The sequence below is a fragment of the Caloenas nicobarica genome, chromosome 1 (genome assembly GCF_036013445.1).
Source record: "Caloenas nicobarica isolate bCalNic1 chromosome 1, bCalNic1.hap1, whole genome shotgun sequence".
NCBI lineage: Eukaryota > Metazoa > Chordata > Aves > Columbiformes > Columbidae > Caloenas > Caloenas nicobarica.
Window position 1 is genome coordinate 142,498,134 of NC_088245.1, and position 25,104 is coordinate 142,523,237.

General features: G+C 39.4%; 1 protein-coding gene across 2 annotated transcripts in view; it reads left to right on the top strand.

Annotated features, from left to right (window-relative positions):
* Positions 1-51: 51 nt before the first annotated feature.
* The window catches only part of NME7 (NME/NM23 family member 7), a 96,865-nt gene continuing 71,812 nt past the window's right edge, over positions 52-25,104 (top strand). The window contains exons 1-3 of one of the 2 annotated variants that reach the window (XM_065637886.1): positions 52-91; positions 18,979-19,086; positions 22,527-22,693. In XM_065637886.1, coding sequence (XP_065493958.1) covers positions 89-91; positions 18,979-19,086; positions 22,527-22,693 — 278 coding nt within the window. In that variant the 5' untranslated portion in view covers positions 52-88. Of the gene's footprint in view, positions 92-18,936; positions 19,087-22,526; positions 22,694-25,104 lie in introns of those variants that run through there. The other variant, XM_065637879.1, reaches the window with a different exon arrangement.

Sequence of the window (25,104 nt, forward strand, 5' to 3'; positions counted from 1 at the left end):
TCGGTTGCCAGGGCGCGGCTTCGCGCGGCGTCACGTGGCGCTCGCGGCCGCAGGCTGAGGCGGGCTGATCGCCGCCATCGCCGTCGCCATGGTGAGCGCCGCCGCGGCCGGGGGCGGGGGGAGAGCGGCCGGGACGAGCGGGGCTGGGGGTCAGCGGTGGCGGCATCTCCGCGCCGTGACGCGGGGCTGCTGCCGAGGCGGGCGGCGGGGCGAAGCTCGGCCGCAGGGCAGGTGATGCTGAGCTGACGGCACAACGGCCGCCGGGCCCGCCCGGGGTTCCCGTCAGGGGCTGCGCTCCCCGGGGCGCGGGCGGCCGGAGGCGCCACCGCCGTGTGCCGCCTGCCCGTGCGGCCCGGTGGGCGCCCGTGAGGTTTGCCTTGGCTCGAAGTTTGCCCCGGCCCTTCCTTTCCTTCTTGCCTGGGGGATCTTGTGAGGCGCAGTAGGCGGGTAATTTTAAACTGCCGTTAGGCCTCGTTCATACCCAACCGGAAAGTTGTTTGCGCACCCGAACCTCCCTCAGTTGGGAACAGGGTCGTTCAGAAACTCGTGAGGAGCCCGTTGGGAAGGCAGCTGGTGAGTTTTAGGAAGACAAGACGTATCAGGTGCCACAGTCTTCATTCTCGCCTGGATCTTCTGTTCGGTAATGCAAGGAAGATGGCAGGATGTTGTTGTGGGGGCACTAATGAGAAAGCGGTTTGCACTGGTTAAACAACTGAGTCCCCTCTGTGGAAGGTGGTATGTGAAAACCACTGTTGCAAAGCTGATCAAAACCCGACAACTTTTAATTTGTGCTCAAACACATATGCAAGAGCCTGGCCAATGCACCTGCTAGTGTGCTCAGCTTTAAATACCTGCCTCAGGCAGCTCAGATTGCCTCGTTAAACCTGTGTAGCAGCTTTGTTTGCACCTTGCTTTCAAAACACAAACTCAAGATCAGCATTTGCCACTTTAAGTAGAAATGCCACTGTTTGTTTTCAAATACAGGGGTTACAGGTCTTTTGTTTAATCCAGGCAAATTTGTAATTTTCAATTCCCATGTTGAATTTATTCACGTCAGCGGAAGTCCTGCTTTGTGAGTTCACACGGACGTCACGTAGGTAAAGTGATTGCTTCGTTGCAGTTGACTGTCACTATCAGTGTGATGTGTTTTTAGCCTCCCTTGATTTCTGAGGTGGCACCAAGTTAACTGGCTCACTAAATTGGTGTCGAATCTTATGGCAACTTCTAGCAAAACATGTCATGGTGAATTTGTTTAATTTGTCTTGAAAAGCCTTCAGTGACACAAAATGCATGATCTATTGATATAATTCTGTTATATGATGATTTTTATAGTTCATTGAGGTTTTTTTTAATCCCTAATATATTCTGTGTTGCAAATGATGCCAATGATTACTTGTTCTGTCCTTGGTGAGTATAAAGATATTCCATTTTTGTCTTGTATATGCAGAAGAACTTGAAGATTTTGACTTCACGCTTAATTCTTTTCACATTATTCTACACTAAACAATTTTTTTACTCAGTATTTTCCTACTGATCATGTGTTTTTAAAGTTTTGGGGTTTTTCTTACTTTGTCTGCAGTTTTCTTTAGATGTGGTATTTAATCTGTACATTGCTTGCGAACTGCTGAACAGAGCAAAATACTTGTGTCTTAGATCTTCATAGTGCCCAGTTTGCCATTGCACTCTTAACTGCAACATGCTGTAACTTTTAGATTTTTTCACTGTGTTTTTGTTGCCTGGCTAGTTTTTCCCCTTGAATTTGTTTCCTTGATCATTATTGTAGTACTTTGTGTCTGTCTCTGTAGAATTTTCAGAACATCTTTTTGAGTTCTGCTTATGTTTACCAAACTGCTTGCAATCTTTCCCACCTTAGTTATCAGCCCAGATTCTGAATGTGTGCTTTCTCAGTTTCATTGTCAGTGTAGCAAGAAAAATATGAAACAAAGCTAGGTCCATGGCAGATCATTGTGGAACCCCATTTGACTCACTGTTTGCAAGAGAAGTATTCCTAATTACTTCTTCACATGTAGTCATAACTGCTCTTCAGTTTAGGTCATAATTCCCTACTCAGCTTGTCAGACTCTCAGGTGACTTAGCTTAAAAGCCCAATCAAAAGCCAAGTTTATCACATCTGTGGCTTCTCCCTTGCTCACTGTGTCAGAAAAAGGTTTGTTCTTGACAAAAAAATGTTCTTGACACATTTATGTTACCTTATTTTTGTTATTATATTGTCTTCTTAGATGCTCAATGACTGACTGCTTAATAATTTGTTCCAGTATCTTCCCAAAGACTGCAGTTAGGTTGACTCTCCTACCTTTCTCTAGTGCTCTGGGACCTCTGTCCTTTTGGTTTTCTCTGGCCTTTCAAGTGTTACAGAGTCCTGTTTGCTTCTTTTATACTTACGAGGCTGCCTGTTTTCCCAGTAATGTACCCTTCTTCCTGCCAGTTTCTGAAAATACAGTAAGTATAATTTGGTAGCTGGAAGATGATGGGAAAATCGATTTTTTGGGAATGTGTGCTGCCCAATTAGGTATGGACACAACATACTGGGGATGGCATAAGTTATGTGACTGTTGGACACGACAACTTTACACACCTGATCCATCTGAAACATTTTCAAAATGTCTTTTCTCAGGAGCAGTGAATCAAAAAAATTTAAAAAACTCCTTCCGGTGGATTCAGATATTGATCTACAAGCTGGATTTTAGGCACGGGAACCTAATTATATTCTGGAAGTAGAGAATTTTCTGCTAGAAAGCTTGGCCAACCTTTAGTACTGTGTTGTTTCCAGTCAGTTGTATAGATTGCCTTAGTTTTAACATATGTACTTACAAAAAAACCCCTGTTACACGTCATATCATGGCCACAGAAGGAAAAATGTTGTAACTTTTAGTGGAATCAGTATGGAGTGTATTTGCATTAAACCCTGTACTTCAACCATACGGAAGCAACACACTGGAAGTAGTTCCATGTATTGTAATACTGGGCACATAACTGTGGGGGAAGCTAAGGGAAGAAATATTCTGCAATATCCTTCAGTTATTTGTCTTTCTATGACAGCACTTTGGCTTAAAGGTCTGCTAGTCATTGGAAAAGAGTGTTTACTGTCATCAGATGACCGCATTTCAAATCAAGTCTAATGCATTCTGGTGTCTCGATTGTACAGGTGTGACACATGGCTGCTGTGGACAGTGAGCAGGAAATTCCCAAAGGGAAACTTGCTTATCTCTATCCGAGGTGTGCCGCCTCACTTGGCTGCTGGAATGCATTACTCTTTAATGATGCTGTTCATGTAATCACATGCAGAGACTTACTGGACCATCATCTTAACAATGTTAATTTCTTTTTATTAATGAGTTTGGTGTCCTCTGACAGTTGAAAGTGTTCCAGATCTGAAAATACAGCATTTGCCAGAGAACAGTGGCCTCTCAACACAAGCAGCATGTCACACAGATGCAGAGCCTTATTGCATTTGAAGAGGCTGTGTGCATAGGTGCAGTTAGATGACTTCCTTTCCCTCCACTCTTCAAAACAATTATTCTTACCCCTGCACATCTGACAACTGCAGCCTACATTACAAAGACTCTTTAAACAACAGGATAGATAAATATTATTTCCACCTTGCTCATAAAGAAATTGAGGCACATAAAAGCCAGGTGAGTTGTCTAATATGATGCCATCTGGCTTTGATTTTGTGGATGTAGAAGCACACGTTTAGTGGAATTTGAGTGTCCAACTATGTTTTTTTTGCAAAGTCAGGGGAAAATATATATGAAGTAGACTCTCCTGGGATAGGTTGCCAGAGCTTGCAGTCTTGTAATTTTGACCACAATTTTGAGTATATCTGGAGATGAGTAGTTCAGCTCACTTCAACAGAAAATTTTACAACTTGTACGTTATGTGTTTACTGTTATTATCATCAATTCGTTGGCAGAACCTCCAGCTTAGAGAATATCATCATGGAAATCCTCAGTTTAGGCAGGGAAGAAAAATGAATATTTTTTTAAAATGCTTTGATTAATTGATGGGAAAGACTTATTTCATGTTTTGGAAAATGGATCTTTGAAAATAGGGAGTGAATCAGCCATTTCTAGAACTTGACAACAGTGAGTACTGGTTTCCTCAGGTCCAGTATATCATGGTGTGATCAAATATTCAGCTGAAGACTTTTAAAAGGCAATACAGGTCTTAGGGCAGCTGTGGAATATACTTTGGTTTACAGGAGTTTCATTTGGGAGCCAATAATATCAACCATACTGGATTAACTGGTAAAATGGGATAACTTTGTTAAAGAGCTGTCAGTCAGTGTTGATCATATAAACAGACAAAACTTTTTCCTGCTGATAGACTTTCCTGAACGAGTGCACATTTATAAGATATCTTTTCTTTTAGTGATTTTCAAATTACGTACTTTTTGTTACAAAATAGTTGCCCTTTAAAAAAAAAAAAGGCATTTTTAACTGTTCCAGGAAGAGATGCAAAATCTCCCCAAAAGACACTTTCCTAATGCTTAGAAGATTTACTGCTTTGGTCTTAAAACAAGACTCAGTTTCCCTAGAGTGCCAGCTGGTGATTACTTTTTTTTGTGTGTGTGTTCCCCTCCAGATGCAAAGTAGCCTGACCCTTTCAGTTGTAAGCTTGCATGACAGAACTAACGACAAACACAAGTTTCCTTAGTGGCTGTCATTTGCAACATTTCATCACTGGGGAAATTAAAACAGTGTATTCAGTGTGAGTTAAAAATAAACAAAATGCTATCAGGTAGCCTTTAAGTGCTTATTGCATGGTGAGCTTTCCTGTGAGCATCAAAAATGTGTCACTTTTTTTCCTTAAGCTAGTGTTTCCAAATACTGCTAATTTACTTCTGGAGCAGATAGGTTATGTACATTGCAGAGGATGTAGCTGATAAAACAACAGAATCTTTGACCCTCTAACAGCCAAATGAAAACTGCTGAAAAATATAACTTTCCTTTGTTCCAGGAGCTCATTTTGGGTTTGATGCTGCCATCTTTGCTATATAAAATGCCATCCTACAAATATAAAGTTGGAAGATTCACAATCCATAGGATAAATTACCTCCTACTCTAGCCAAGTCTTGGCTTTGGCTTGCAGAAATTGCCATTTCTCTGGAAGTAATTTTAGATGCATTGATGTCTCTTCTGATGGAGTGGCTCAAATAGTTGAGAGTGTGATAGTCAAAGTTATCTGGCATTACCTAATGATAAAATCGATACTAATCTCCCTTTATCACCCAGAGTTGTCTCTCCAGATCCTTCGGGTTGTAGGTGCAGTTCTTAATACTTTTGACACTTCTGTTCTAATAGTTTGTTGTTGGTTTTTTTTTCTTTTTTAATTGTCAGAAACTGAAGAAATTCAGGAACTACTCCGTGAACCATTGCCAGGAATAAAGAAAAGTTACAAACTTTTATTTCAGTTGGCAATGAAACATTATAGGATTTGATGACAGAGCCAGTGGTTATTTAGAGAATTTTTCCAGGCAGATTTGATATGGATAAAATTTATACTTCAGAATGTTGTGTCGGAGCTCTTCATTTTTTGAAAGCACATGTTGACTGTTGTTAATATATGAACCCAACAGATCTGTGCATGTTCTGGAGAACCTTGGAAGGGCAGACATTACCTTTGGGCAAAGAGCTGCCAAGCTATTATATAATAAGAATCACAGAATCATTTAGGTTGGAAGGGACCTCCAACCTGCTCAAAACAGGTCTAACCAGACCAGGCTGCTCCAGGCCACATCCAGGCAAGTCCTGAACATCTCCAAAGATGGAGATAGCACACCTCCTCTGGGCAGCCTGTGCCAGTGTTTGATCGCCCTCTTGGTAATTTTTTTTTTTCTTAGTGTGTAACTGGAATGTCCCATGTTTCAACTTGTGTCCTTTGCATTTTTTGCCATCACTGTGCACCTTCGAGAAGAGTCTAGCCCTGTCTTTTTGGTGTCTTTCAGTTAGGTAGTTGTAGACGGCAGTAAGGTCACCCTCAGCCTTCTCTTCAAGCTGAGCAGGTTCGATTCTCCCAGCCTCATCTCATGTGTTGTGTTCTCCAGCCCCTCTCTTGGTGGCCAGTGGCTAAGCACTGAAAACTGAACCTTCTCTTTTTTTCTGTTCAACAGTGTCTGTTTCATTTAAACCAAGGGCATAGTGCACCTCTGGAAAGTATTTCTGTCTGTTCAGTTGAGCATTTTGGTGTCAGTTTCTAAAATATTATGGTGATCTAATACATCCAGGTGGGATACTCTGTTAATCATTGACTGGTGAGAAATGGTGGTGGTAGGGAACCCTGATTGCTGAGAGTCTGAAGGGGGCTTTTTCTGTGAACATTGACCTTTAACTGTAATTGTGGCTACCAGGAATAATCACCAGAAGTACTATTTCCTGGAAGTAAGCACTGTGCTTCGCCTAATCCTCCCAAAGTGTTTGTGTTCACTTGTGTACTTACACAGATGGAAACCAGAGGCACTGGTGCCTTAGCAACACGCCAAGGTCACTCGGTAGTGTTTTGTGAGCAGAACCCAGTAGCTCTCTCCCAGCCAACAAAATGGAAATCAAAACCAGGGTAGAGTTTGATAAAGGGAGTAAATGTTGTACAGATGAGCTTTGGAACACAGTGCCACAACTTAATATTGAGAATGAGAATTTAGCAAGTATTTGCATGTATAGCGAGAATATCCCCTGATCAGGTGAGCACATATAAAAGGTAGAAATTATTTTTTTCTCACACTAGTGCCTGATAGAGATGTATGTTCTAAGTGTGAGATAAACTTTGTGAGGTGACCATTGCAACAGAGGTCCCTTCCAATCCCTAACATTCTGTGATTCTGTATGAAGTTGTCCTGGAGTGGACAGCTCCGACATTCATTTAAAACACGTGACGTGGGCATTTTTGGAGACTGGGTATTGAAGAAGGCCACATGCCAGTCTGTCAGCAGTTTTCTTACGTGAAAGGACTTTATAACCCAGGCTGTGGTGATCTGTGCTTTATAATTTAGTCATTTATACCTCCTCTGATGAGGTTACTCATTTTGAGGCATAGTGCACTAGGAAGAGATGGCAAACAGGGCCGATTTCTTACTGATAATTTCAGGAAGTTTATTTAAACCAAGAATAAAGTGCTCAACCTGTCTCTGAGCACTAGAGGGTGGGCTTGTATTTGCAAAGAAGTGTCTCTCTCCGGAAATGTGTTCCAGAGAGCCTGTTCCATGTTCTTTGCTTGGAATTCTTCGATAATTCTAACTACCTTAATTATTTTTTAAAAATCACATTTTTTCTGCCGAATATTCTAATGCACTTTGAAGAGAGCCACATTAAGAGACTTCTACACATGGGAAGGGGGAGATGTGGGCATGCATGCTTGGGGCTGTCTCCCAGCTCTTCCACATGAACACATGCATGTTTAAGTATGATCCTTCACTAAACTTGGTATCCCTCCTATTTTTATCCTTTCTATATATTGTTTCTCTTACTGTAGTATCTAGGAGCAGGATTATATTATGCTCTATGTTTTCTAATTACATTCTGCCCTCACCCTGTCTGATGTTCACTGCTATGGCACGCTCTTTAATAACTGAACCATGGCCTCTTAAGTCTGTACATCCCCAAATCACTGGGGAGGCGAGGGGAACTGTGGTCTGGATCCAGTCCTTGCAGCTACTGACATTCTGGAGCAGCAGTGGCTCCTGGTGGCAACTGCAGAGGCAGTGGGCTGGGCAGCATGGGCAGCCCTGTTCTGACTCCTTCCATAGGTGCCTGGTTTCTGTGCTGCAGTGAAGGGTCTGCAAAAGCAGGAAAGGAGGATGAACTATCTGAGCTGCCTCTGCCATGTTTTCAGGAAGACCAAGAGGGATTTATGATGCCTAAATACTATGGATATTTTAGCTATTAAATCTTGCTTTCCTTCCATGAAAGGAATGATGGTGATTATTCCTATTCTACAAATAGATAAAGTGGGAAATATAGCCTCCTTTTTCTAAAAGTACTGAACATCAAATGCACTAATGCAGGGGGCAACTGTAAGCAACTTGACCAAAATTGTGTATGGGATTGGAATCTCTTAGTCACTGTCTGCATCCAGAAGAGACCTTCACATCTCTGGGGAATAACAGTAGTCTGCTCAGAACTGTGATGACGGAAGTCCAATGCTCTGGGAGAGAAATAAATCTTTGAATTGTAGAACAAATCTTCATAAGATGAACCTTTAAAAGCCTGTTAGGATTGGCAGAGTTTAAGAACATGATTATACTTACTCACTTTGCTTCTTCTACCCCATAGACCTTTTTGACAACTTTACTAATAGGAAGTTGTTGAACAGCTTTTATCATGAGCACTTCTGTTCACATGTCACATGTCATTAGTGTGACTTCCGCATAAAGAATATATGACCACAACATCTGTACTAGCTGAAATCTGCATTTAGTCCAACTACTTTAGAATTAATATTTGACACAGTCTGAGAAAAAATAGTATTTTAGTATCAACATTTGGTTAAACAGTAGTGTAGACAAAATGCTTGCTTTTAGTGCCCACAGTAGGGAACAAAAAATGTGTCGGCAGAGTTGTTTGATTCATATGATTGCAAATTGTTACTCGACCATTATAAGCTCTGCCTGTTCAAGGTAAATGGAGTATGTGTGGTCTTTAGACCATCCACACAAACTCCTGGGTGCTAATGCTCACAGTATTGGCTAGCTGAAGGACCCTCTCTCCCTTAGCTGTGATTCCAAGGCAACCAACTAGTTCTTGTTAAAAATGCTTTTCAGAAGATTATTATGAACTGAGATAATCTGAAGGCATTATACTACTTTGAAGTGCTGTTGACAGCTTTGATTCAGGATTTGTAGGTGTTTCCTTTCAAACCTCTACTTCCAGTTGCTCATAACTTTCTGAAATTTTAACCATTCTGCTTGAAATTTTCTAGACAGATTCTACTGGAGGTTGAAAATTTAATGGAAGACTTGAATAAGAATGTGTGGGGGAAAAAATTGAAAACATTTTAGAATCCTAATTAAAAAAAAAAAAATCAATGTTCCTCTGAAGAGCTTTAGTTCTGAAAAGGCTGGAGATTGAAAGCTGAAATTTTGCCAGAAGAATGGTCTCTATAAAATAAAATTACCTTTGAGTATTGCCATCAGCCTTATTGTTGAGCCAAATTTTGAGCCCAACGATGTTTTTCCTGTAAGTACAATATAGGTTGGATCATGTAATGGGATGCGCACAGGTAACTCAGTGTATGTGTGGCTCTATTTCCCTTTCTGGGATCACATGCAGACACTAACGTCATAGTTCAGAGACCCAGCACTGAGCACTTGACCATGGCAGTGTTAGTTCTGCCAGTACTGACTGATTAGGTGCAAAGCACCTAAATGTTATGCTCAAATGTAATTATGTGAGATGACTTGTGTTACAAATGCTGTTCTGAGTCAGGGAATAGCTCTGCTTTTGTTAAAATCACTGTCAGACTCTTCTTCAGTTGGAGGAGGCAGATAGGCACATACTGAGTGCTATTGACTACTCTTAGAGGAATTACCTGTGGTCATGTAATTAAGAGTACGATAATATAACTTATGATCTGCAGCTTTATAAGGTGCGTCTTGTAACATGCAGTAAATGGTGACGTGTTCCCCTAAGGACAAGGTTTAGCTGGTCTTCTAAAGCTAAACCTATCTTCACAGACCAGTAAACAGCAGTGTGGCATCTTTCATGTGTTTTAGAGAAGTCGTGTTCCATAATTAGAAAAACAACAGGAATCCTGTAATTAAGTACTTAACTATAATGTATTATTGCAGGGGATTGGAGTTAATGACTGAGGATTTGAATTCCTGATTGTCTTATATGAGAGACTGGGAAAAAAAAAATAGGTTACGCTAATCATGCCTACACACTTGATAGGAAGCTTGGAGAATTTACATAGACTAGTAGTAAAAGAAGATTTCTTGCTTAGTAAATTGACAGAACAGCCAGATAGTTTTGCTGATGTGAGGTGGGATTGCAGATTCCTAAATATAAGAAGAAAATTTGGGGCCTTCAGGCTTCTAGAGCTGTGGTCATCATGATCCCTGAGCATATGGGAATGATTTACTGAACTGAGTTCCCTGTCCATGAGGAAGATTGACTTGGTTAGTGCTACAGAGACAGAAGGATCCACATGTTACCTGGCAACAGATGGTCCAGGGAGCAGTAGCCATGTGAACATATATAGTCCAAAAGGCATCTGAGAAGCCTTGGTACCAGTAACATTTGGAGTAAGATATCTGTGGGTCTAAAAGAAGTAGCAGGGTAAATGTTGTAGTTGTAAAAGTGTAAGTGTCTGGCTCAATGGATTTCCAAAGATGATTTATAATTTTAATAATTTAACCAATACATAATTAGTTTGAAATAGTTGTGTAGAATTTGTGTGAAATCTTTAGTAGGCAAGATTTGCTTTCTAAAAGGATATGACAAAAAGAGATACGCTTACAAAATTCACGAGGGAGCTCTTGTATATGAGGCTTAGATTGAGAATCATCTGTAGTCAACACATTGTCATGGAAATTGCAGTTGCCAGATGTTTCTCCATTTGAAAAGTAATCTTTTGATTTTACTTTTTGACTAAAGAAAAGCCTGTTGAGAAAGTGGTGGGAGGTCCAACAGCAGCAAGGGACTGCAAAATTTGAGTTCTAAAAATTACACTAGCTCATGTGTCAGAAACACGAATAGAAAAGGAGGAGGAAAATGAGTTTTAAGAGACAGAGCTGAGTACTTTACACAGTGTTGTGGATTAAAGTTTTTCCTGTAAAACATCATGTATTATAGGAACCATGAAGGCAGAAGATGGGTTGAATAACACAACTTAATAAGCGTGTACTGCTGAGGATTCATTTTAGGATTTAAAGTGCATTACAACGCTGAAAATGAGAGCACTTTCTGCCACTCAGAATGTTATTTGTTAAGTACCACCAATATGTCTGAAGTCTCTTGTTTCTGTCTTGCAAAATTGTCATGAACATTTAATGGCTTAGCTACTTCTGCACTTTTTCTTTCCCTTTCACAAATGGAGATTTTTCTTTTAAAGAATTATTGACGATGGAAAATTACTTATAGTATGGAAATAGAATTTTTCATACAGATGCTTTTAGCCTCTTTGCCTCAGAAAACCAAAGTTTGTGTGAGCACAGTCTGTTGGTGTTTATTTGACCACTAAGTTTTCCCCCTGGGAAGTTTGAAATTTACTTGCAGATCTCAGTCAGATTTGGCAAAGGGATAATGATGTTCCTCGAGGTTTCACAAGAATGGGGAGGGGGAAGAAACCTTCCAAGGCATCTTTAAAGAAAGACTTTGGTGTGAGCTCAACTCTAGTAAGACATCTGAGTATCCAGGTGGGTATGAGCCTTTATTCAGTGTCTGAGCTGAAGAGAGGCTGTGGTCAAATCAGTCAGGGATTAGAAACATGAATATAGAGAAGCAGAACTCATTATTTCTCATGCTTGCAGAAGTACTTGCCATTCAATAAGGTCCTAAAGAATGGCAGAGAATAGTGGTTTGGAAGTTTCTTTGCTTGAGATTGTTGCCTGTTATAGTTAAGCATACCGTCCTTGTTCAGTCAGACTGAAAGGCACATAGTACCTGCAAACTATGAAGACAGACATGTTTGATGAAAAACCAAGTGCTTTGCACTGAGATGAAGTGACACCATCCATTTTGCTAACCATTCCTTTGCTCTCTGAGATGCATCTCACTGTAGCAGTCCAGCCATAAATTGTATAAGAGGAATTTAGGCTCTCTGGTTTGTATAAGCTGGAATTGCTTTACAGCTTTTATAATACAATTTTTTTATAATATCCCTCTTATTTACTAGTGCCCAGAGTGGTGAGCCCTTCCAGAATAAGGATTTTGTTACAGCTGGAGAAAGGGATGAAAAAAAGGTTAAGCTGACTTGTCTGAGATGGTGCAGAAGTCCATGAAGAGCTTGACATGTCCCGTTTGATGTCTTGACTTTTTATTTAACATTTTAGTAGAGATTTCAGTTGTTTTAAATGTTTTTTATTTTCCTTTTTCAGCCTTATAGATTTATCTGCAGGGGACTGTCACATTTAAAACGTCCTTACATGAAAGAAAATCACTCCTAACCCACTGGTTGTTGTATCTTTATAGCTAATTGAAGTTACTTTTTTGTCTGGTGTTCTGAATTAATGAGCACTCAGTGCTGCTTGGAAAGCTAGGTGTACTGCTGGGTCTGCAGTTCAGATGCACCTAAAAGCATTCAGCTGAAAATAAAGCAAAGCTAGCCAGATATTAGAATGGGAGAACAAGTGAAGGATTTAAAGCAATCATAGTATTTCTGGGGCTCTTAAGATAGGAGGTGATACTGTGACAGTGCTTGTATCTGTGGCCTGCTGGGGGAGTATGAAACTGAGTAGTTGCCTTTGAGGAAGGTGATGATAGATCTGGCTGAAATCAGTGACTGTTGCTCCTCAGACTAGAGGTTATCAGTGATTTTCGTTTAATTTGTGCTGAAGTCCTCTTGAGGACTAGGAAGAAAAATTAAATCTGAAGTGGTGATTGGTCTGAAGATGAGTGATCAGTGATTTATGAGATTTGAGGTACTGTTTCAAATAATTCACAACAGAACTTAGATACTTGCTGTTAGAGGTTTAGCATACATCTACAACAATAACTTCTGCACCGAATTCTGAAAATAATGTTCATGATTAAGGCAGCTGGGCAGGCCTGCCACTTCAGCCCATTGTCTGGAGAGTGTGAGTCAAATGTCTGTCTGAGGAATGCACCAATGTGTATGGCAATAGTTCTTTTTTTGTAGAACCTGCAAAGAGAGAAAGGAGAAAGATATCTGTTGACTGGCCATTTCAACAAGTTCTATTTTGTGCCAGAGAGAGTGGTCAGCAAACTTACATACGTTAGTGATTTTTTTTCTCTTTTTTTTTTCTAAAAGTATAATGTAAGTACATGTTAATGCATAAGCAGACTACCTGATGTTAGAGTCAGTCAAACTCATATCTTCACCTGGAAATTTTAAAAATAATTTGTATCCTTGTCCTTTGATACTGTCTCATTTTTTATAAAAGTATTCTTGCTCTTTAAAATATTTTTGAGAGTGCCACCAGCCTGCTTGGGGAGGGGCAGGTTGTGAAAGAAATGTTTGTCTTACAGTTATTGCCAGAATTGTAGGAAGTTTCAGGGGCATCTTTCCAGAAGGTGTGTTGTGGGTTTTTTTTATTTCCTGTGTGTGTGTATTAGGAGAAATACCCATTCAATGTGAGAGTAGTTCCTGTCTGCTGTTCCATTCTGTTCTCAGTAATTTTTATAGAAACGGCTTGATTCTTAAGGCCAGTGCTTGATGGCAGGTTTTCCCTGTGACAGCACAGAATTTTACAAAATATAGAACACAGATATCAAGATGGATCCTTTTGGCTCTGATTCAGCTTTTACTGAGGTTTGTGCAGTCTTTTTTTTGCTTTGTTGGGAATCAGTTCAGGTCCTTTGATTCTTTTTCTCTCTGGTCTGATTTCAGAGTCACTGAGTCAGTGAGAAAATCCGAAGAAGCAGCAGACACGAAGCTGCCCACTTAAAATACAGCAATACTCTTCATGACTCCTAGATTTGTAAATACGTGGGCAACAGACTGTGAGCCTGTGTCAAATATATCATGCATGTTGAAGTTCCTGATAGCATGTATACGCCTCATAGAGACCTGACTGCTAATAACATGTAAAAATGCACTTTCTAGATACCTCAGGACTTTTCTAAGAAACATTTTTATACTGTTTCATGTGAAGTTTTCTTGAGTAGTAAGCTAAAGGGGTTATGATACATTGCAGGCTGATAACTAGTTTAAGCACAGATAGTTGGTTTTAGTTCATTGCAGATCACAGAGATTACAGCCCAAAAGCCTGAAGTGAGAAATTGGCAGAAAAATACTAACTTCAAGCTTAGTGAGGGACAGAATTATCTTTATAATGGAAAAAAGAAAATAATGCAAAAGGCAGGATCTTAGTAAAAGTATGTTGTCCGTATAATAGCGAGGAGAGTCATAAACGGCCCTTCTCTTAGACTATGGTAAGTCTGAGCATGCATATGACCAGCAGGAAAAAAAGGTCTATAGCTCCTGATTGCCTGTGTTCTCCATTGTAAGAGAAACTCTAGGATGAAATTACTAGTCTAATCTACAGGCAGATGGCAGACTCACCTGAGAGCAGTAAAATAGTGTGGCAGTCAGGAGGCATCTTGAAGCGGTGAAAGCCAAGTCCAGATGTATGTTCTGCATGATTCAGACCAGAGAGCTAAAATCGTTTCTCCACATTCCCGTGCAAGTTCCTTAGTCCCTGTGCTGCAGTTCTACCACTATTCTCATGAAAACCTTTGGAAGATCTGCTTTTGTTTTACTACAGAACAGAAGCCCCTTGAAAGTCTGAAAGGTTTATGGGACAACAGATTGTTTTCTGTCCAGCTTGCTAAGGGTTCTGCTTTCTCGTTATGTGCTTCCTGGGAAGCTCTGCCTCAGATAAACCATTTCCCTCTGCAGCAGAGTTCTTTGTGAGCACAGTTCTTTCATTAATGCTTGGATTTAGCTTTGAGAACTTAGTCCCATGCTAGCTAAGAATGACTACTTCCCCCATCACTTTCAGAACTAAGTACAAAACATAATTTTTAAATTCAGCTGTACTTCAATACATGTTTCTCATGTGCACAGAGCCATCCTACAGAATATTCACACATACTAATATAAACAAGTGTAAGTTAGCAAAACCTACCCATGCATCCAAATATTTTTCCATGCAGTTTGTAAAAGGTGGAAGAAAGAAAAATATTATTCTTTCCTTATTCACAGTAGGTGAACTCTTGACATCACTGATTTCAGTCACTCTAGATTTTACAATGGAAAGGGGCTGTAAAAATTGAGCCTAAAGACAGCTACTCTAAAATTATCAGCCCATAAATATAAAGTGCACAGTCACTGCTAGGTATTTCAATGGTGGTAATTTTTCCACTGATGTGAAACCTTATGAAAAGTTATTTCTCCCCCATTAGGTATTGCCTGGTTAATTGTGTAGTCATGGCAGCAGAGGCTATGTGTGATTCTAATGAGGGTACAGTACAGAAATGAATGGAAATTAATGCTTTAAAGCAAGAATTTTCTGAGTTATAATTCATTTATAGATCCACTTGATTTGTTATTACTCGAGCTGTTCGCAGTGATGTGATTTCTCTAGTAACTAACATGTTTCAGCCATTTCCTGGAGGAATGAGGTGCCAGGGCTCTCTGGTCAAGGCACTGTGAAACGTTCCTCTTTCAGGGCTCAGTGCTGGTCTGGAGCAGTGTGGTGCATTGAACACAATACCACGTGGCAGAGTATTGCTGATCTCTGCTCTGGATAATTGTTTTGTCTTGGAGTTTCCTTTGTTAGGAGGATGAACAGAAGCCAAGGATGAAACTTAGCTTATCTCCTGTAGTACTTTCTCATCTTTGAGACTCCTTCCCACATTGCCGTCTAGGGCACACTAGTGAAAGGGTATGTAAGAAAGTTGTTTGCCATACCAGTTCTGTTGATTGAGTAGTAAATTGATTGAACGTAAATACTCAGGAAAGATAATTTCAGGGATGTGAAGACTTAAAATTATGTTGCAATCCTTACAATATGTGGTGGGAAGTAGACAGGTTTTTGTGTTTGGCTTTTGCCTTCAAGATCTTACTCTTGCATTAAGTAAGTGAATAAAAGTCTCACTTCTCATTTAAAAATATGTATAATGAGCTTAATACTAATTTTTTAAAACATATGATTTTAAATTGGTTGGTGTTTTTGATGACTTGGAGTGGCAGTCTTACAGTGATGCCTGGCAAGGACTCACTAGAATATGTTCACATTACTCCATGTGATGATTGTATTCAGGATTGTCTTCTCTCTGTTTTAAGACTATTTGCATGAATCTGCAGTAGTAAAACACAGCCCTACTGTGTTTTACATTATACCTATTTTGCAGGGTCTTCAGTTTGCTTTTGATATTGAATTTCTTCACTTGGCAGTGTGTGCCTCTGAAACAATCTACCTGTTCACAAACATAATCTGTTTCCAATTATTTTTACAGTACTTCCCATAAACACTTTTCTTCCGATATTGTTTTCTGTATTTAGAAGTATTTATGGTGATCATTTTATGTTCATAAAGCAGAGGAAATTCTAGCTATGGCCTGGGAGAAGCTTTACAGACTTTCTTTTGGCCATTTTAGAAAGCTGCTAGCACTCCATATTTTCCAGATACAAAATAATAATTGATTCAAATTTTCCTGCTTACTGATAATATTACTGGGTGTCTGGGGGTTAGCTCTGCAGTGTTTTTCAAGTCTAATATTACCTTGCCTTTGCTTACAATACTGAAAGAAGATAATACAGAGTGGTCATTTCTGCCATTCAGCTGAATGAGAAGCAGTGGCCAGTAGAGCTTGCTGAATAACAAATATGAATAGCTCAGACATTGCGTAAGAACTTATAAAATGAATTTCAAATGGATCTTAAAACCAAGGTTGTGTTAAAAGAAAAAAAACCAGACCAATTCCTCACCAGAGAAGACACAATGTAGTTTCTTTCTCCCTGTAAGCATAAAGGTGCTGATGACTGATACTGGTGACTAAGTGAAAAATCTAATGGTGTTTTCTTCACTTGTTCACATAAATACATTACTTTCTCAAGACAAGTAAGCATTTGGAAATTTTTGAAGTTTTGCTTAGATGAAAATTGGTTGCTGCTTTGGCAACTGCTGCCTAGAAAATATATTTGAAAGTGATGCTATATTATGAAATAAATAGCATGAAGTAATGCAACTATATGTGCCTTTGTTTTATGAAGAGGCATTGATTAGGTATGGTGCATCTTTTTTATTTCATACATCACTAGTCTACCTCTGAAGGTGGTACTGTAGAAACAAGACTGTTTCTAGACAACCTCTTCGGTAGAGAACTGGTGCTCTGTAACATCCATCCTTCACAAGCTGATGATCAAATTAATTGATCAAATATTTTGTCTTGTCTTCCAGCAGTGTTGAGTGTATTTAAGACCAAGTTGAAATCAAACATTTATTATTGTCTGCCAATCCTTATTATTGCTTATTGGCAACAACATGCCTATATAGAAAAATTAAGGTGCAAGTTTTGATGTAAGAAAGAGTTTGTTCTGGCTTATATATCTCCATAACAATGGCAGTAGCAATAAAAACAAAAGCATGTGTGGTTTAAGTAAGGGCCAGAAACCAGGCTAAGTCCCCAAGGAGTTTTTGTGCTGGATGCTGCACCTAAAACATCAGTTTAAGCATTGTCAAAGGCTGCAGTGTGTAGTGTAGAGATAGCACGGAAGTTAAAGTAGCTCACGTAAATGAGGCTTTCAGTGCTGTACAGACTTCTACAGTTAGAAATGGAAGCTCTGCATCCTTCACAGTGCACTGTGTTGCCCCCATTGTGTAACCCTTTCTGCGATACAATCGTATATTTGTTTTGCAGTGCAGGGGTACCATAAGGGCTGACAGGAGAGTGAGGCACTTGCCATGATGCTTTTAACTGAACAGGTACAAGTATTCATCACATTGTAAAATTCTGAAATTGTTTTTCATTATCTCCTTCCTGCTGCTGCTTGCGTTAGGGCTTCAACCTGCAAAAGCACTTAGTCCTAAGTCAGTTTTAGGCTGAAGATGCTGAAGGAAAAACTGCACTGGCAACAAAAGCAAGATCATTGTTGTTGTTTGCTTGGTGTGTTGTTTGTGTGAGGTTTTTTGGGTTGTTGGGTTTGTTGGTTTTGTGGTTTGGTGGTTTTTTTTTGGTTGGTTTGTTTTGGTTTAGATTTTTTTTTAATGTCTATATAGGCTTGCACTCACTAGGAAAAATGATTATGATTATTTTGATTATTTTCCTGCTGCTGTTCCAGAGTAGTCATGGAAGCCCAGAGGAACTCTTTCTGTCTGTTGCCCATTGAGCAGTCTTTGAAACAACTGAAATGCTGCTGCTTTGTAAAATCTGAAAGACTAAAAAGGCCTACATGGCTTCAACTTGAACTCCCAATGGTACCTAAGTGTTTTAAGATGTATAAGAAGAGTACAGATAGATATCTCTAAAGAGTGGAAGCTTATGGCAAGACTGTGCTTACCCTCAGGAGTAGCAATCAGATTTAGAGGAGGTGTAGAAAATAAATATTTAGAGCTCCATCTGACAGCTTCCAAATACCTGGCATTGCAGTTTCAATAGCTAATAAACATGAACCACTAAGAGGTGCTAGAACTGCATGTCCACATGCATTGCATCGCCTTTGTGCTTACTTTCCTGCAGGGGATTATCCTCTGAAGGATGAGGAGTGGAGTGAAGCTACGCATGTAGCTACAGTTTTAGAATCATTGCAGTCTAGCTTTCTTGTCACACTCCTTAGGGGCAGAAGATGAGCTGTAAATGACATTGGGCTATTTATGCTTTATGTAAATTTCAGGAAGTAGTGAATCAAACTAATGTTGTTCTTAACTTGAATATATTTATCTCATCATTAACAAGAGTTCAGATATGGCTGCTCAGGAAGAGAAGTCTTTTCTTGTAGGATGTGTAGAAAATGTGTTAAGATTCTATAATTTAGTTGTGAGCAAACGTGTTATTTTTAACAAATGAAAGTAAATAAAATACTTCCACAAATTTAAGAAATCTAACAACAACTTCTGCAACAGTTCACATTTCATGACTGATGAAATCAGAATGAGTTTTGTGACTACCTGGAAAACTACCGTGCTATTTCCATAATACTTAAAAGATGATAGCAAGTGAAAAGATGTCACCAGCTGTGGTAAGCAGATGATGATATGCGGAGTGTACAAGTGCATTTACTAGTGATTTTTTGAACTTTTCTGATAACAAGTGCAAGGAAGTTTCTTATTTGTGTATTTTTACATATAATACATGTATGATTTCTGTAATAGCCCTTTCCCCCTCTTTTCTTTTCCAGAGTCAAGATGACAGATTTGCTTTCACTGCTGAATGGTATGACCCAAATGCTTCACTCTTTCGACGTTATGAACTTCTGTATTATCCAAAAGATGGATCAGTTGAAATGGTAAGAATAAAAGAAAAATCTGTCATCATAAGTGTAATATCCAATGAAACAGTTTGTAAAATGGCAAGCCACTGCCTATGCCTATCAATTTTCCAGGTAAGGAAAATGTAACTTAAGATGTATCTTACTCTGTTTCTAAAACTAAAAGAAAAGCAAAAATACAAATTCACAATGAAGCATGTGGAGAAGCTTCCATGTTTATGATTTTTTTTTTCCTTAAAACTTGCTTTGGCATGGAGAGATACATTTTCACAATCTCTGCTTGGGCTTCAGAATTGAAACTCAGGACCACTGACCTACTGCTTGAGAAACATAAATTGAAGCTGATTCCAAACAGAGGAATAAGCTACAGCTGGAATTCCAGAAGTTTCTGAAAAGCAAAATGTAAAAGATTCTTATCAAAGTAGTGGAAATGGCAAATTGCTCTTATTTTGGTTTTAATGAAGGCACGGATGTTTCAGACAGTGGGATCTAAATTTTTGCATCAGTAGTGCTTGCACAGACCTTTCTGACTTGTGGTTCATAGAACTAATACCCATTGTTTATTGATAGCAGGTTAAAATAAGTATTTGCAGTAGCAGGCATATATATAAAAACATAATATGTACTGTAAAGATAATCCTAATAAACCGACCAATGCTTTGTGCTCCCTTTTAGGAATGAATGAATGGCTTGGACTACTCTTTTTGGATTTTTAATGAAGACCTAAGAGTCTGAGAGTAGCCTAAATTTGGATATCCACGCTTAGTAATTTCATTGTCAAATTTTCATTTTCCTGCTATAAATACCAAATAGATAAATAAGAAAGCTAGCCGAATCTCTCTTTTATTACCCAAACTACAGCCCACTGAAACCATGGTACCCACCTGTGTGAGGAGATGCACCTTGCACTTTTTACTGATAGTCTCTTTAAGCAAACTCTATCATGATGTTGTGCCTTGTAAATTAGTTCTTTGTAGGAAGTCTGTGTGTGACAGTTTTCAAAATGTGAAGATTTTTATTTTTTATTTCTCAGAGACAGTTCAGCTAGTCAGTCAGGAGCCGTAATAATCTTCCTACACAACCATGTGTAGGCTGGCAAAATTGTTGTTCATTTCACCTAGACATCTCAAAACCAAGAGCTTTCAAGGTGTTCTTGAGCTTCTTAATGCGTTCAGCATCAAATACTGATGGCTTGGTAGACTTTTGCATTTTGCTAGTGTGCTCTTATGTTAAAATATTAAGTATTGTATGTACACAGTCGTGAGTGTGTATGTACTGTGTGTGATCAGGACAGGAGCTGAAAAAGCAAAAAATGCATGTAACACTCTATGTATAGAATTTATCAAAATCAGTTTTGGGGGTAGGTTTGTGGACAGAGATTAAATTCAGAATTCTCCTCTGATTTGTTTATTTTTTTTAATTGCTGCACAATTTGACGATTCTTTCTTTATTACTGTCTAATTCTTCTACATCTTTTGGTATCTTCCCGAGGAGATAGCGGCTGCCTGCTCTTACCTCTAATGTGTCTGAGGGGAAGAGGGGGCAATGGATATGAGCCAGCTTCCTGCTTATGAGAGAGATGTTTCATCCCCCTTCTCACCTCCCTGACAATCGCTCTCCTTTATTACACACCTCAGCTGAGGATGGAGCAGAGCTGTTGAAGGCTTGTGTTACGCAAAGTCCTCAGCTTTCCTTTTCTTTCTCAGTCCTTCATGTCTTGGTTGTTCTTGTGAAGAAAAATGACAATGAGAATAATGAGAAAAGTTTCCAGCTTGTTTTGCAGCTGGAGGAAGACAGCATAGGTTTTTTTCCAGGGACAGCAAGCAGCTCTTACGATCAAACTGGATCTCTTGACAAAGAGATGCCCCATTCTCTGAATTTTCCGTAGTATATAACTCTTATGGGGAATTCTTATAGTCTGGACAACTTATCTTTCTATAGGAGATTTCCTGAAAAGAGAGAAAAAAATCTTTAAAAAGGACCTATTCTTAGCAGAGAACTATTTTGTTCTGGATAATTTACTTCTACATGTACATGGGCAGGAGGGGAACAGTCCTAAGAGTCTTACATTTCTTCTGATTTGGCTTATCATTCACTTTGTAAAAAGGTCTTTTAGACAGATGCAAAATTTCACTCTAAAGAATAATTCTTTAACAGAGGTAGATGCCTCCTCTCCCGCCCGGCCCCGCCCCTGCCTTTATCTGGGCTCTTCTAGCAAGTGTTAGTAAAATAATCAAAGAAATGTTCAGATTTTTAGTCAAGATACTAAGAATTTGAATATGGTCAACTCAGTTAACAGGCTTTCTGGCAAAGTCCAGGATAAAACAAGTAGCTGAATTCAAGTGATTTTGTTTCAGCATATTGTCATTTAATTCCCTACCACACACTGAGTAGGAGCAAGTATTAAGGGGCTAAAGACATTTCAGCAGAGAAGGATTCTTCCGTATAATCCTACCTCAGCAGAAAAAAGTATCAAAATAATTGATATTATCTGATCTGCAAAGTTTTGGCTTATCTGGAAAAACTTAATTCTTCTAGCCTTCTAACAGTAGAGAACTGTATATATACATTTCAGAACACGGAGGAGTATGTAATTTTGCTCTTAGGTTTTTTTTTTCCCTCCAAAATTTGTGGTAATGATGTTCTTTTAATCCTGTTCTGGTTTATATATAATTGGAATGGAGGACAGTACCGTAATTCAAGACAGAGAAGGGGAAGTTTGCCTTGAGGAGAAAACTCTTCCTTTCATAGGATTTAGACCTCCCCAGCAAACCGAAGGCATCTGTAATAGCTACAAGCAGTGAAGAAAATGTTCATCAGGTTGGCTTTTGTACTTTGCCAGCCCAGCCAGAATACTGCCCATGAATGTCTTGCTTCTTGCTTGGAATGATGATATATGGCTGAATTGTCTTGACAGGCTTTTGAGCTTGCAGCTCTAGGCAGTGAGAACTTCTCAACCTAATGTTGCAGTCATCCATCCGTCCCTAATTCTGAGTCTTATGCAGTCCAGCAAAGCATAGTGTCACTGGAACGATGCCCTGAAGAGGAGACCTGCCACAGTGTGGATCTTGATCGTTCCTGGTGCGAGCCATTGGTCTATGAAACACCACAGATCTGCTAGGGGCAACGCTCAGTGAGACTGAGCAGAAGTATCCACTAGGCACCTGGACCGTTTATCACAGCTTAAATTAGCACAAGGAAATGATAAAATAAAAAATGCAAAGATAGCTGTCAGTCTGAGACTGTTTAAATGTAACAAATCGGTAATTGGTGTTTAGTCTCCTAAGCTTTCCTGGTACACCTGCAAGTTCAAAGGGTTAGGAATTAAATAAATTTAGTGATCAGATTTAATCCTACAGTACTGTGGAAATTTCTGAAGGTTGAGTAAAAATTAGATTGAGTTTTCCCACAGCTTAAGTCTCTTGCTATGGTGGATGTTAATTTTGTTTTCTCTGCAGTATGATGTGAAGAACCATCACACCTTTCTGAAGCGCACCAAGTATGAGAGCTTACACCTTGAGGATTTATTTGTGGGCAACAAAATTACTGTTTTTTCGCGTCATCTATCCTTAGTGGACTATGGGGATCAATATACAGCCCGCAAGCTGGGGAGCCGCAAAGAAAGGTAAGAAAGCATGTTTTTTTTAAAATCCTCCTTTGTGATTGGGGTTTCAAAGTAGTTGTTCTTTGCTGGAAAGAAGTTTTCTGTACTGTGGGGAGAGGAAGAGAGAGCTACAAGTTTGCACGCAGTTTGAAGTGATCTGGTACATTGATAGCTGGAGAGAAGTGGGCCCTGCTTATGGGCAAACCCATAAGTCACAGCTACCTGATAAATCTTCAAGGCCATCTTCTCTGTGGCATCAACTGCTGCCTCCTCTAGGTCTCTCCTTGGGAGAGAAGAGAGGGAGGAGGAAAATATGGGGTCCTGTTCAGCATTATTACCTCCCTGGGGCAGGCAGCAGTAGAGTTCTTGTGATTTGTGGATTCTCTTGGGGCAGAATTTTTATGATAACCCTGATGTGTGATAGACTCGAAAGGCCTGGGTCTTGCAAAACTATCACATGTCTCTCTGGGATCTGTGCAGAAGCCTAGTGCCTTACCAATCAGATTTACTGAACAGTAACTGAAAACAGCAGAAACAGGACTGAGAGAGGCCCATTCTCTTTCTCCATTGTTTTTCCCACTAGGGAGGATTTTTTCTGATAATTTTTTCAGCATCTCCTAAACTCTGTATGCATGAGGACAGGACATATGGAGTGAGAATGTCAACGAAACCTATAGGCTTAAGACAAATTGTGTTTATAATGGATGAAGACTCATCATCTCTTTTTGGTTGAAAGACTTGCTTTGGAAAAGACTGCAAGAACAAAACTATCAGGAGACACTTAATAAAACCACAATAAGGTTAGTTTACAAGGACTTTAATCTGGTTTGACTGCAGTGCAGATAATCTCAGAATTTTTAAATTAATACATTTTGATAATTTGCTCCATCTTTTTTTGAAAGAGCACGGAATATTTTCTTAGGTATGATGCTCCAGTGAGCCCTGTTTCCCTGCTTTCTTGCTCCTTCTGCCTAACTGGGCTTATTTTGAACTCTTTTTGGAGAGTTGTACATACGCAGACATACAGGAAGAGCTGCAAGTTTCAACACATATCTTTGTCTTAATCTCACAAAAACATCACCTTGGAAATGACTGCCACAGTGTCTTTCCAGAAGGAGTTCTCCTGATACCTTTTCTCCAAGCTGCGATGTGGAATGGTGGAAGAGTAGTAAAGGAGGTGGAGACCACCAGAGGATGGCTTCTGTATATGTGGCTACTCTCTCTGTTCCTCAGTGGACCCTTGGGTAGATTACCTCTGTCTTATTTATTGTCTTTATATCAATATAACTTTTTATAGTTGTGTATTTCCAGCTCTGCCTAAACTAGCATAAGCCCTGGTGCTGATGCAGTTATACCAAGAAAAGGCAGCTTGTGATAAAATGACATTTTCTTCTTGTTGTAAGGGAAGTTGCTGTCTATACAGCAACACCATAGTTGTGTCAATGAAGTGGTCCTGGGAGAGAGTGCATTTTTGTGCTGCTCTACAAAAGGAAGGAAGGGAATTTATGACATGTCAGCTGTTTGGAAAACATTTCAGGAATGTTGTCTGAAAGATAACATAGATATGCAAGTGGTGTTACATATTCAGAATAGCCCAAAGGAACGTAGCGAAAGGTGTCTTAAACAGGCAAGGGATTCTCAAAATCCAGCTTCTTCACAGAAACTTTCACTGGGTAAAGAGGGTCATATTAAAAGAGTCCTTGGGCGATACAGTTGCATATGAGGTATTTGTCTTTTTTAGCCTGTTTCTAGCAGGTTTTACAGCAGTTATTAGTTAAACATATATAGTAAGATTTCTGCAATATGTGATAATTCCTAAAATAACCTGTAGCTGGAATTCTATTAATAACTTTAAGGATGTTGTATGAGACAGAATGTTTCCCCATCTTTTTCTTCCCTTTGTGCTGTACAGGACTATCAGCAGTTTAGTTCAACATTGGAAATATGTTCTTTTATCATTGAATATGTATGCAGACAGACTCAGCAAAGACCTTTGAGGGAGACTGGTGAATGTATGTAAAATTCTTGAATGTTTTGATTTAGGGACCTTTGTTTTTGTCAGTCAACCAAGTCAGTGTAACTCTAGGTACATGAGGTACAAAACAACTGTGTAAAAAGAGGCTAGGTTTGCACAGACCCTTTCTATAATTAGCCTAAAATTATCAAGACAAGTCTATGGAGTTTCAATTTCTACCCCAACTTTTCCTACATCTAGGATCAATTTTTAAATAGAGCCATATTTCAGTGTTCTTCTTTCCAACTCCCCTCTCAGTGCATCATAAGGAAATGGTCACAAACAGTAACTAAAATGGGTAAGCAAGCATGTGCTTACTTAGAGTGTACCACATAAGAGATCACTGGCTTGGAACAGGGATTTCTGTTTCTGTAGTCTTTCACTTGTGATCCTGGGTGGTTGTAACTTGAAGCAGACA